Source organism: Malania oleifera, chromosome 5 (assembly GCF_029873635.1).
Source record: "Malania oleifera isolate guangnan ecotype guangnan chromosome 5, ASM2987363v1, whole genome shotgun sequence".
Taxonomy (NCBI): domain Eukaryota; kingdom Viridiplantae; phylum Streptophyta; class Magnoliopsida; order Santalales; family Ximeniaceae; genus Malania; species Malania oleifera.
In genome coordinates, this window is record NC_080421.1 from 106,585,898 (window position 1) to 106,597,874 (window position 11,977).

General features: G+C 36.4%; 1 protein-coding gene across 1 annotated transcript; it reads left to right on the plus strand.

Annotated features, from left to right (window-relative positions):
• Positions 1 to 1,487: 1,487 nt before the first annotated feature.
• Positions 1,488 to 5,790, plus strand: LOC131156754 (phospholipase A1 PLIP2, chloroplastic-like). The gene is made up of 5 exons (XM_058110677.1): positions 1,488 to 2,543; positions 3,224 to 3,730; positions 4,105 to 4,164; positions 4,383 to 4,799; positions 4,927 to 5,790. Exons 1-5 carry the CDS (start codon positions 1,884 to 1,886, stop codon positions 5,509 to 5,511), a joined length of 2,229 nt encoding a protein of 742 aa, XP_057966660.1. The 5' UTR covers positions 1,488 to 1,883; the 3' UTR covers positions 5,512 to 5,790.
• The last annotated feature ends 6,187 nt before the right edge of the window (positions 5,791 to 11,977 follow it).

The following is an 11,977-nucleotide window of genomic DNA, read 5'->3' on the forward strand; positions in this document are numbered from 1 at the left end:
TTCTAAAATTCCCAAATAGCTCTTCTACAATGGTCGCACATTCAAACTCAGAAGACCTAAATGTGTGGCTCCATGAATTCAAAATATTGAATTTGTGTCAATGAGTTCATTAATGAATGCGGTTGGGTAGCCCAAGTGCGTCGGCGTGTGGAAGGTCCACATAACCAAATGCCATACAAATGGATGGTCCACCCAAAACCAAAACCCAAACCCAAACCCGCTCACCCATCTCCATTAATTCTTTTTTAAAACCTCAGCTTTCGGCCAGAAAGAACGATCCTGCAGTCTTGGAAATTATTGTGGGCGAAACTTTGTCCCCAGTGATGGGTCCCACTGCACGTGCATTGCACGATTTGGCCCGTTATAATGGACCTACTAATTTGACTAATTTTTCAATATTATAATCCAGATTTAAATGATCCAACCAAACTTCTTAATAATTTTGATGATTACATTTAGTTGATTTTGAATTTTAATAGAATCTGAATAATTTAAAAGTTCAATTGAAAATATAATTTTTTGAATCATTTAATATTTTAAATTTTAAAATATTATTAAAAATTTTTAATTTAGAAATTAAACTCTACATATTACATATTATATTTAATGATTTCTAGTATCATGATAAGCACGTGACTCTTAAAATTTTATATTTAATAGCATTATAAGTTGAGTTTAAATTTTATAATACTACTTATAAGTCTAATTATTTTAATGGATATAATATTAATATTATAAAATATTATCGACACTTTATATTTATTTTTATGTATTAAATAAAAATTTTATTTTCTAATTTTTTTATGAAAAAAAAAGGATAAATTCATAATCTCACTGTACGAAGAAATTAATGAAGTGTTAATAGTATTTTTAAAAGTATCAATAGTGTTTATGTTTTGTATTATATTTATTTATACTTATATTTAGTATCTCATAAATATATTTAATATTTTTTAATAAATTAAGTTTGAGTTGAATAGTTTTGAAATTTATGGAGAGCTCCAATTGGGTTGGGTAACGGAACTGTGACAGGAAAACTTTCCACGTCAGCTGCCACGTGGTCATTTGCGAGAGCAGTTGTACACACCGACTAAACTACCTTCGGCGGCCATGGCTTTTTCTCCAACGCGGCACATGGCGTTTGCAAATATCAATTGAAAATGAAATAAAATGAACTAAAAGAACACGTCGCTTGCGCATTCATTGGAGCAAACCTGTCCGTGATGACGTGGCAGGCCTACGTGTTCCCAGAGGCTTGTGAGTAAAGAATTTCCAGTCCAAATCGACACGCTGTACCGGACACGTGATAGGGTGGAAAGGCCCCCGATTTGAAAGTACAACGTCGTCGTTCTGTTCCTCTTGCCCAGTTGCTTCCCAGCCTTCCCTTCTTTAAAAAAAAAAAAAAGAAGAAAGTCAACACTTTGAGAAGAATATTTTTTAAAATTTTAATTTTTTTAAGAAAATCGATAAATAGTGATTTATTTATTAATTTTGGTAGGAAACTTTTGATTGGAAAATTCGAGAAGAAAAGAAAAGAAAAGAAAAAGAGGGTGGGAAGGAAGGAAGGAAGTTTGGTTACCTGTTTGGTTACAAACGCAGACGAAACCTCTCCTCCTATTCTTTTAAGCTTTATAGATCTTTTCTCATCTACTTTCTCTGTAATTTGATAATTTCTACAGAATAGGAGTCCAATTCACAGATTGCGGGTATGCGATTACGCCGTGCGTATCGGAGTTGCACGTTAGCAGTTGTTTGAGCCAGAGAACTCCTCCTCTCCCCACCATTTCCCCTCTCTCCCTCTCTCTCCCTCTCTCTCTCGCTCTCTCTCTTACGCATTAACAGAGAAGCTGAGAAGAGGAAGGAAGGAAGAAGAGGAGGTTAGAATGGATAGTCTGTGTCTCAAAGCGACAGGGATTCACGGAATGTCTTCTGGGTCGGCGATCGGTGGTGGGATCGCAGACGTCCGGACAAATCCGTCTCAGGTGAGCGCCGTGGGCCGCGGGGCCGCCGCAACCGCATCCGCCAATGCGATCTCGGTGGAGAAAACGTCGACTTCGTCGTCTTCGAGGTTCTTTTTCGGGTACCCTTTGAGGTCGCTGTGGCCCGGAGGAGGTCGAGGAAGGTCCAACGGAATGGCGGTCGAAGACGCTGTTTTGGTGGACGATGGACAGGTAGAAGGCGGCGAGAGTGAAGCAATGGCGCCGGAGGGTCAAAACGGGAACTGGGTTTTGAAGATTCTTGATGTACGGTCGCGATGGGCGGAGCAGCAGGGGAAGGGGGGTGGCGTTGAAGATTTGGCGAAGGAAGGGAGCAGTGGATGTGATCATGGTGGTGGTGATCAAGAAGAAGAAGAAGAAGAATGTGATGTTTGTAGGGTTAATGAGGAGGAGGAGGAGGAGGAGGAGGAGGAGGAGGAGAGAAAGTTTGGGTTTGATAGGGATTCGTTCTCGAAGCTGCTTCGAAGGGTGACATTAACGGAAGCCAAACTGTATGCTCAAATGTCGTATCTTGGGAACTTGGCTTACAACATTCCCCATATCAAGGTACACACACACTGAAATTATGTCCATTTTCAATTGTTTTAAATTTTTCATGTGGAGATTTCTCTGAGAATTAGGAAAACCCCTGCTTTTTTTTAAAAATATTTTTTGGGGGAATTACGTGTTCTGTTTGGGTAGCTTTTTATTTGAATCAATGGTTGGTATCTGCAGATATCCTTGTTTGATTTTTTTTTTTTAGAGCCTTTTTGATTGAATACATGTTGAAAATGAAGAATACCCACATGCATATGTTTCTTGTTTCTCCGGTGAATGGACCAAATTAGGAATTATATTTTTGGAGTGGGCATAGGCGCTCATCATCTGAGTGGGTAATATTTAGTCATATTTGGATTCTAAATTCTCTTCAGTTGCTTTTTCTCCTTTGTTTTTTAGAAAGCTCAAGTCAGTTTTGCAGATCTGCAAAACTACGTACTTCTGAGGAATTTCTATGGCAGAAGGTTTAATCTGCGTATGTAACTGCATATATGAACATGTCATGGAACTTTAAAAGTTGAAACCTGCTAACATATCAGTTGACAAATATCAAATGATGCCACGACCAGTATAACTCATTGCGTTCATTGCTTCTGGATTTTCTGATTTTTCGGCTTGCCACATAGCTGGGCAGTTTTTTTTTTTGGTTAATCCTTTTATTTATTGAAGTTCATTTTTTGATGGCTCAGCCTAGAAATCTCCTTAGATATTATGGATTGCATTTCGTAACTTCATCACTGGAGAAGAAAAACAAGGAACTATTGACGAATTCTGAGAAGGATCAGAAGTGTGCTGAAGCTACAGAAGCAGAGGAGATTTCAAAGGGAGTGGTGGAAGGCAAGGAGCAGACAAATATTGGATATAGAATCAGTGCATCTGCTGCGTATCAAATTGCTGCGTCGGCTGCTTCTTATCTGCATTCTCATACGAGAAGTATACTTCCTTTCAAATCTTCTAAAGACAAGGCCGTTGAAGATTTGCCAGATGGAGGCAACAGAGAAAATGATGATGTCAATATAATGAATTCCGAGGTTGCTTCTTTTATGGCAACCACCGACTCGGTGACCGCTGTAGTTGCTGCAAAGGAGGAAGTCAAGCAGGCTGTCGCAAACGATTTGAACTCATCACACTCGTCACCCTGTGAGTGGTACATATGCGATGATGACCAGACAGGGACAAGATTCTTTGTCATTCAGGTAGGATTGAATTTCCTTGATTTAATACTGCATTGGTATTTTGTTTTACATTGTTTATTTTCTGGGAGATGATGTTGCAGCTAGCAGGGTGCATTTGGTAGGTGCCCCTGAAAAGCTTTTACATTTTTCGAAGGAGGATCATAATGATGCCTTTGGGATTGTAAATCAAAATTTTCTAGACAGTAGGACAGACAGAAATTGTGCTTGTTTTGCTTTTCATTGCCAGTCATCACACCATTAATTAAATTGTATCTGATGCTTTGCTTGTAGGATTGCTAATTTTGGTAATCTTTCTGCTTTTAATTATATTAGTTTTAGTAACTTAATTCAGTTCTATTTGATCTTTAATCGGGATCCCATTTGTTGTTCTGCAGGGGTCCGAGTCACTGGCTTCATGGCAAGCAAATCTACTTTTTGAGCCTATTCAATTTGAGGTGAATTTCTATTTAATTTTGCAAAATTTTCTTTAACTAGACCCCTAGGTTTTCTTTAGCCCAAGTATTGTACTGAATGTAGAAGTGATCATCTGCCTTTTACGGCGAATATCCTGTTTGAGTTGGTTTAGGAGTGGCTATCCAATGCTAAAACATTACCATATATATAGGATTGTGATATGTATGTATATATATCTTCTTTCTGTTTCTGGGTTCAGGGACTCGATGTTCTTGTGCATAGAGGTATATATGAAGCTGCCAAAGGGATCTATGAACAGATGCTGCCTGAAGTCCAAGCCCATTTGAAATCTCGTGGTGACCGAGCAACCTTCCGTTTCACAGGGCATTCTCTTGGGGGAAGTCTGGCCCTGCTTGTAAATCTCATGTTGCTGATACGTGGCGAAGTGCCACTTTCTTCCTTACTTCCTGTCATTACGTTTGGTGCACCATCCACCATGTGTGGAGGTGACCATCTGCTTCACAAGCTTGGGTTGCCTCGGAGTCACGTTCAGGCAATCACAATGCACCGAGACATTGTACCTCGAGCATTCTCTTGCAATTATCCTAACCATGTGGCAGAATTACTCAAGGCTGTCAATGGAAATTTCCGTAATCATCCTTGTCTCAATAACCAGGTATGGTCTTGAATTTTTAGAAACAGTAATGAACAGAGAGAAATAACATGATTTTTCTTTCTATAGAAACAAATGCCGTCCATTATCCATTTCACTCATTTGTTGTGCTCCCAAACTTTTACTACAGAAGCTATTGTATGCCCCAATGGGGGAGCTTCTAATTCTACAGCCGGAGGAGAAATTCTCCCCACACCACGATCTTCTTCCTTCGGGTAATGGTCTATATCTTCTAAATTGTCCACCATCAGATGCCGCTGATGCAGAGAGGCTGCTTCGGGCTGCACAGTTGGTGTTCCTAAACTCACCACACCCACTCGAGATCTTAAGAGACCGCTCTGCATATGGTTCCGAAGGAACCATTCAGAGAGACCATGACATGAACTCGTATGTGAAGTCAGTGCGGGGGGTGGTCCGGCAGGAGCTCAACCGCATCAGGAAGACCAAGAGGGAGCACCGGCGAAAGGTCTGGTGGCCTCTCTTGATACCACGCGGCATCCAGGCTGGAGTTATCGTGGAGAGGCCCCATGTGACACTGAACAATGCAAGACATGACCAGTTCAACTTCTCTGGAGTTCTACAGACAGGGAGGGAGTCCTTGAAAAGGTTCAGCAGGCTTGTTGCCTCTCAGCACATGCATCTGCTGGTTGTGTTCTCATTCCCTGCAAGGTACTTGCTCTTGGGGACATTCAGTGGGATTAGGTTTTTCCATTGACTGGGGTTTTAAAAGGGTTTTGGGCATGTGATGTGGTGTGATGTTCCTTTGTTTAGGGGTTGGGTTGGGCTGTGTTGTGCTGTACAATGTAAAGGTGCAGGCACAGCCCATGCACATGGCTGGCATTGATTATGGATAGATGATTGATTCTTTATTCATTGCTTTCAGAAAAGCATCTCATGTTTGCTGTTTCTCCCTATGGGGAGGCTCTCAAAAAGGGTGTGTAGAAGAAAACAACATTTGAATATAAATGGAATCAAAAGAATACTACATTAGTCATGGAGCATGTTCTTGTAGAAACAAAGGGATGAGCTTTTCTATCTTTCATGGAATCTATGCAAGTGGACTTGGATTTGGTTTTCAGTGGAATTTTACAAAATTTATAGAATCCTGTTTGGGGAAGAGCTGTTGATAAACTTTTTCTTACTAAAGAAATAATGAATTTGCCCCTTCATTGTTTCCACTTTGTTTTATCACTCGCAAAGTGGAAATTAAGAAATAAATTTGGGGTAAATTCGTCGTATGATATATTAAAAAATAAATGTGGAGTGTTAGTAGTTCTCTTTTCCTTTTTTGTTTGATGATAAATTCTCAAGTTAACCAGAAAAAGAAATTTAACTTATCATTCATCATTTCATTTTTTTTATGTTTCCTATTCAAATTTTTTATTTTATTCATATACCAAAATAAGATTGTGCATTGTTTGATTAATCAAATCATACATTTAGAATAGCCGGTACCGATAATTTGGGTCGATGCTTGATGATCATTTACTAATCAATTAGCTAAGAAAATGTATATATTTCTAAAAAAATTATAATTTGCAAAACATGTAAAAAAAAAAATTATTATTTTTTAGCGCTTATAAAGTGTATTTATATAATGCACATTTTTATATTTATAAATATATTTTTAAATCAATTAGATTAACATGATTATTGAGATTAACAAATTGAAATCAAATCAATAATTAAAAAGTTAAAAAATCAAAATCATTTTTCTATGATTAATTCATTTTTTTCTCTTAGGTTGCACTAATGTGTTAATTCAATTATTGAGTCGTGACAAATTTTTGGGGGTGGATGTTTTGTGTGTGTAAGTAATTTAAGGCAATTGAAAGTAACATATTTTGATATGATATGATGAATATTTTTAAGTATTATTTAGTATTTTGGTCTCAAATATATCTTTAGTTTACTCAACCTAATGATTGCTCCATAGTTAATAAATAATTTTCATCTGCGCATAGTCTCTCGAGCTTAGTAAATTTTGCGTTTTAATATTAAATATTTTATATTTTATATTTAAGTTTCATTAAAATTTTAAAAAAATTAAGAAAAAAAGGAAAAATACAAAGAAAAGGGCTTTTTTATGTTTAGTTAGTTATAAAATTTACAAATAAAAATATAATATCAAATCAACAAATAAAATTTAGTTTCGTGTACCATTTATTTTTCCTAATTTTTAATTAAATTAAAACAATTTTTCATTTTGACAGAAAAATATGGCGAAAATTTTTTTTTTTTAAATTTTTTTTTATCAAACAAAATCTTTGATTCAGCCATAGCCTTAATAATTAAAAAATTGAATATATATATATATATATATATATATAAAACAAATTATGAATAAAATTTTAATTTTGCACATAATTAGTATTTTATTTTTTTCTTAATCTTTAGTCATATTGGAACAAATTTTTATCTTTTTATTTTTCATATATCATATAAATAAAATAAAATTAAAAACATTTTTTTCTCTTATGATGAAAAATAAATTTTCTCCTTTTTTTTCCATACATACCCTTAAAATAATCAAGAAAAGTGAATACGTATATCTATATAGCAAATTAATGGATAAAATCTTAATTTTACATATACTTAGTATTTATTTTTTTATTTTACATATATAAATAAAATAAATTTTAAAAATTATTTTTATATATTTTAAATTTTTCTCTTATAAGTCAAAACCTTGATACAAACAAAAATTAAGAATAAAATGAAATAAAAAGAAAGAAAAAGAGAGAGTCAAGCAAGGAAGCTACACAAGACGCCAAAAAGAGAAAAGGAGATGGAAACGTTACAGAGTTGATGGCAAGAAAGAGCATGCATATCACGTTTGGAGGGATGGACAGTGATAGGGATAGGGATAGGCGAGAGGCGTGGCGGTGATGTGTCGAGACTCGGACAAATAGGAGTCTCTCCCTCCCCGGACGACCTCCGCCGCCGCCGCCACCAGCCACCCTACACCGCCTGCCTTGCATCAATCTATCCTTCCAACAAGGCTGTGATAGCTCTCCTAACTCCATGGATGCCGGTGGCCCGGTCAGCAGCCATGTCAACAAGACAACAACTTCTATGAACTTCTTTTCTTTCACGTTGCCGACATGTCCGACTACGACCATTGTCCTAATTGAAAAGAAGTAACGTTTCTCTCTTCTTCCTTCTTCTTCTTCTTCTTCTTCTTCTTCTCCTCCTTTTTTCCCGATGACATGGTAGTCATTCACAAGCCCTTTGGATAGGGGCGAGCAAACGGTCGGTTTGGCAATATTCAGTTAATTAACCGAATTTACCTAAAATTTCAGTTAAAAAATACTATTAACCGAACCGACCAAACCGTTTGGCCTCAGCGAACCGAACCCAACTGAATTTTTTTTCGAATAATTCGGTTAACCGAATTTAACCGAGAAGTAAGGGAAGGGGGGAAGCCGGGAAGGTGTATCCACTATCCAGATTCTAGACTGATACGAAGGAGAGGTGGTTAGGGAGACGATTGGGCTCAGGCGAGCTTGACGCTGATGAGGAGCAGTCGGGAGTGGTTCTCACTTCTCAGTGAACTGGTATGTGCACGAGAAAAGAGAAATGAGAATGAGAGGGAGCTTGTGTGCTGGTGACGATGGACGGCGATGGCAATGTTGGTGCGGAGCAGTGAGCTCGGATGAGCGAGAGAGAGGCAGTGACTCAGTGATGGCCTTCCGACTTTAGAGAGCAGTGACTGTGTTGGTGACGATGACTGGCGATGGCGACGGCGATGGACACAGACGATGGCATCGCGTGAAGATGGAGTCTGGTGGTGTGGACTGCGGAGGACCGAACTCAGGTGAGCGAGAGAGAGGCAGTGACTCACTTCTAGTGAGGGCTTTCTGCGTTCTGGCTTCTGAGAGCAGTGAGAGTGTGAGACTGAGTCTGAGAGTCTGAAAGGGAATAATGAATAACCAAATTTTAATTTACTAATTTATATTTAAAATTTAATTAATTGTTAATTCGGTTAATCGGTTAACCAAATTAATATTCTCCATTCACCGAATCGAAACCCGATTCACCAAAATGTTGGAAAGTATAACCGAACCGATCAAATAGAATTTTTTAACCGAACCGAACCGACCAATTTTGATCGATTAATTCGATTTTACCCAAATTATGCTCACCCCTACCTTCGGACCCAAACCCGGTGCAGCACCAAACCCATGAAATAGCATCCGCCTTCCCCAAGTCTCACTATTCAAGATAAAGTCCGAATGCAGTCACAACTTTCATCTATCAGTTGGACTACCATCAAATTCAAGACCTAAGGCCCATCTCAATTTACAAACCACAGCATCAACTGCTGACTTATTGAGTGCATCTGCTACAAATCGAACACAATGCGCCTTCACCTTTCCACCATGCCATGCCCTTGGGGGCAAGGTGAGTCACATGACATTTCTCTTCATTTTATTTGATCTAATGAACAAAAAGAAAATTTTAAAATAAATAAATAAATATTAACTGCTTTTCTATGACACTCCTTGCAAGGTCATTTTTTAAAATTATTGAAGTGTTTTGAAATCTCCCACCTTTGTTTAAAATTATTTTAAGTGTTTTGATGCTATCTATAATAAGACTTGCCTTGAGTGAGTCACATATTATGCACTTATCGTTTATTTTATTATATTATTTTAGAAATTGAATTTATGCTTTATCGATTCATTTTGTATCACACGATTTGGGCATTAACAGTGAAATTTACGATTCCTTTTCAAAATTCGACATGGAACTCCTAAGATCATCTGTAACAGCTCAATCAATTACTTAGACAAACTTAGTACTTCAAGAATATGCATATCCGCATAATCAAATTTTTTTAAAAAAAAAATTTATTTTTCACGCTTAAACGCTTGTTAACAAAGCACAATGCATTTTTCGTATGTTATATAATATCTAAATTCACATAGTTCCACATTCAAGAAAATAAATGTCATACTTCGAAACATTATCTAAGCAAAAATATTTCATAGCTAGTTATTATCCCATTAACTGAAATAACCACATCAATCTTTTTCCATCAATTTATTTAATCATAGATAACTTGTTAGAGAATTGATTATATATCAAGATTGCTAATATTAATAACAAGGATAAAAGACACTCACACCCTTTAAAGTTTAACAAGAAGACAAAAACCTTTCCTAAGACTTCAAAAATTACAAGAACCTTTACCTCCCCCGAGATCTCAAGAACTACAAGAGGAGGTTTGCCTTTCTTTTCTTTTTCTTTTTTTACAAATCTTATGAGAAATTTATGGCATTTTTGAAACTTAACGAAAATCAATGAAATTTTTGAAAGCTCAGAAAATATTCCTATTTTTTTTTCCAATTCTCAAGAAAAGTAGATATCTTTTAATGAATGAGCATATTTACGATAAGTAACTCTCATAGAAGATAAGATAAGAGAGGAACAACTAAAATAATTTGCGCACTTGCAACATAAACCACATTTTGTGCTAGTGAGGAAGAGCGAGTCAGTTACTACCGGGATAGTAGAAGGGATAGAAATAAACCTAAAATGACTTAAAATAAGATAGTGAATAAGCATTTAGTAGTCCTAAATTTATCAAAAGAAATGATCAATGATCGCATAAATTGACAGAAAATGATTCGTATAATTGACCCTATCTAGTGGACTTAAAACTTGATTTTATTGTTGTTACTGTTGTTGTAGGAAAAGAAGCTTTTGTCCATATAATAATAATAATAATAATAATAATAAGTTGGTGAACTGATTCACTTTTGCTTTCAAAATTAGTAGATGCTACTTTTTTGGCAACTTTTTTTTCTTTTTTCTTTGAAAGCCAATCATGGGCTAACTTTTTATGTGGTGAATAGGAAAGCAGAGACAACTATTGTAGTGAAAACAGCTTTCCTGCTCAAGGTGGAATTAAGATGTGAGATTCTAATTCCGTACTGGGGAAAAAAAAAATACGAAGACAGGAAACTCTAAAATGGCATTTTTGATTCTGCATATAATCAAACGCTGAGCAAAAGCCCTAGCCAGTACTTCAGCTCACTGAATGGAACGTAGAAATAGAATAAAATTGGATAAAAACCCATGCAAATTTATTATTTGATTAACATAACAAAGAAAATTAAATAATTTTTTAAATGTTACATAAACAGTGAGCTTGAGACTCTGGATAAAAACCAATGCATGGTTGATGAGTGAATATTCCTAATACATGAATCACTTACTACTCATTTGGTTGATAGAAAGTAACAAAATCAAGTGAAAACGAAATTAGATTTTGTTCTCCTTTATTGTATCTAATTCTACTTTCTAATTTTTTTCGTATCACTAATAGAAAAGAATTTACAAGGAGAAGGATAATTCTTTTGGGGGAATGCTCCCTTTACTTGGTTTATTGTTGGGGGGCCAGAGCAGCGTGGCTAGTAGACTAGACAGGCTTTTGTTTTGCAGCAAGTGGAAGGATGAATTTTCAAACTTTTCTCATTGTGTTCTTCCTTGGACCACGTCTAACCATTTTCCAATCCTCAATCTACAAAAGGTGTCTTGGGGTCTTGCACCTTTTAGATTTGAGAATATGTGGCTGGATCATGCATCCTACAACCCTTTGGTTCGGGACTCAGGAATTGGAAAGGGGTTGGGGAGGATTCCAATTCATGAGAAAGCAGAAGCACTTGGAGGAGAAGTCGAAAGTTTGGAATAAGGAAGTGGTGGTTAGCAATATCAAAATTAGAAAATTTAACAGAGTTGGTCTTTGTCTCCAACTCTTCATTTTTAATTTTTCTGAAAATGACCTCTTCTAGGTTAATTTTCAGGTAAAACTCTCCTAATCTTCTCACTATCTCTACAATGCTGCTCCTTCCTATCTAGTGAAGCTAACTCGCTCAACTTCTTTCTTTCAGCTACTTTCTAAATAACACTTCTTCTTCCATCAAAGTATTTCAGTGAAACAAAAATATTGTTCCCAGGCACAAAATACCCAAAATAGTGATTCAATGGTAAATTATGGATAATTGAAACCAAATGCCTCTTATTCTATACCTCCATGCATCTTCTATCTATACATAGGTGAGAAAATTGAATGGTTCATCTTCCAGCTATGAAACACAACCAACTAAATCCTATGCAAAACAATAAACAGGCTTAATTATCATCGAGGGTCCAAATGCCCCATTATGTTTTAG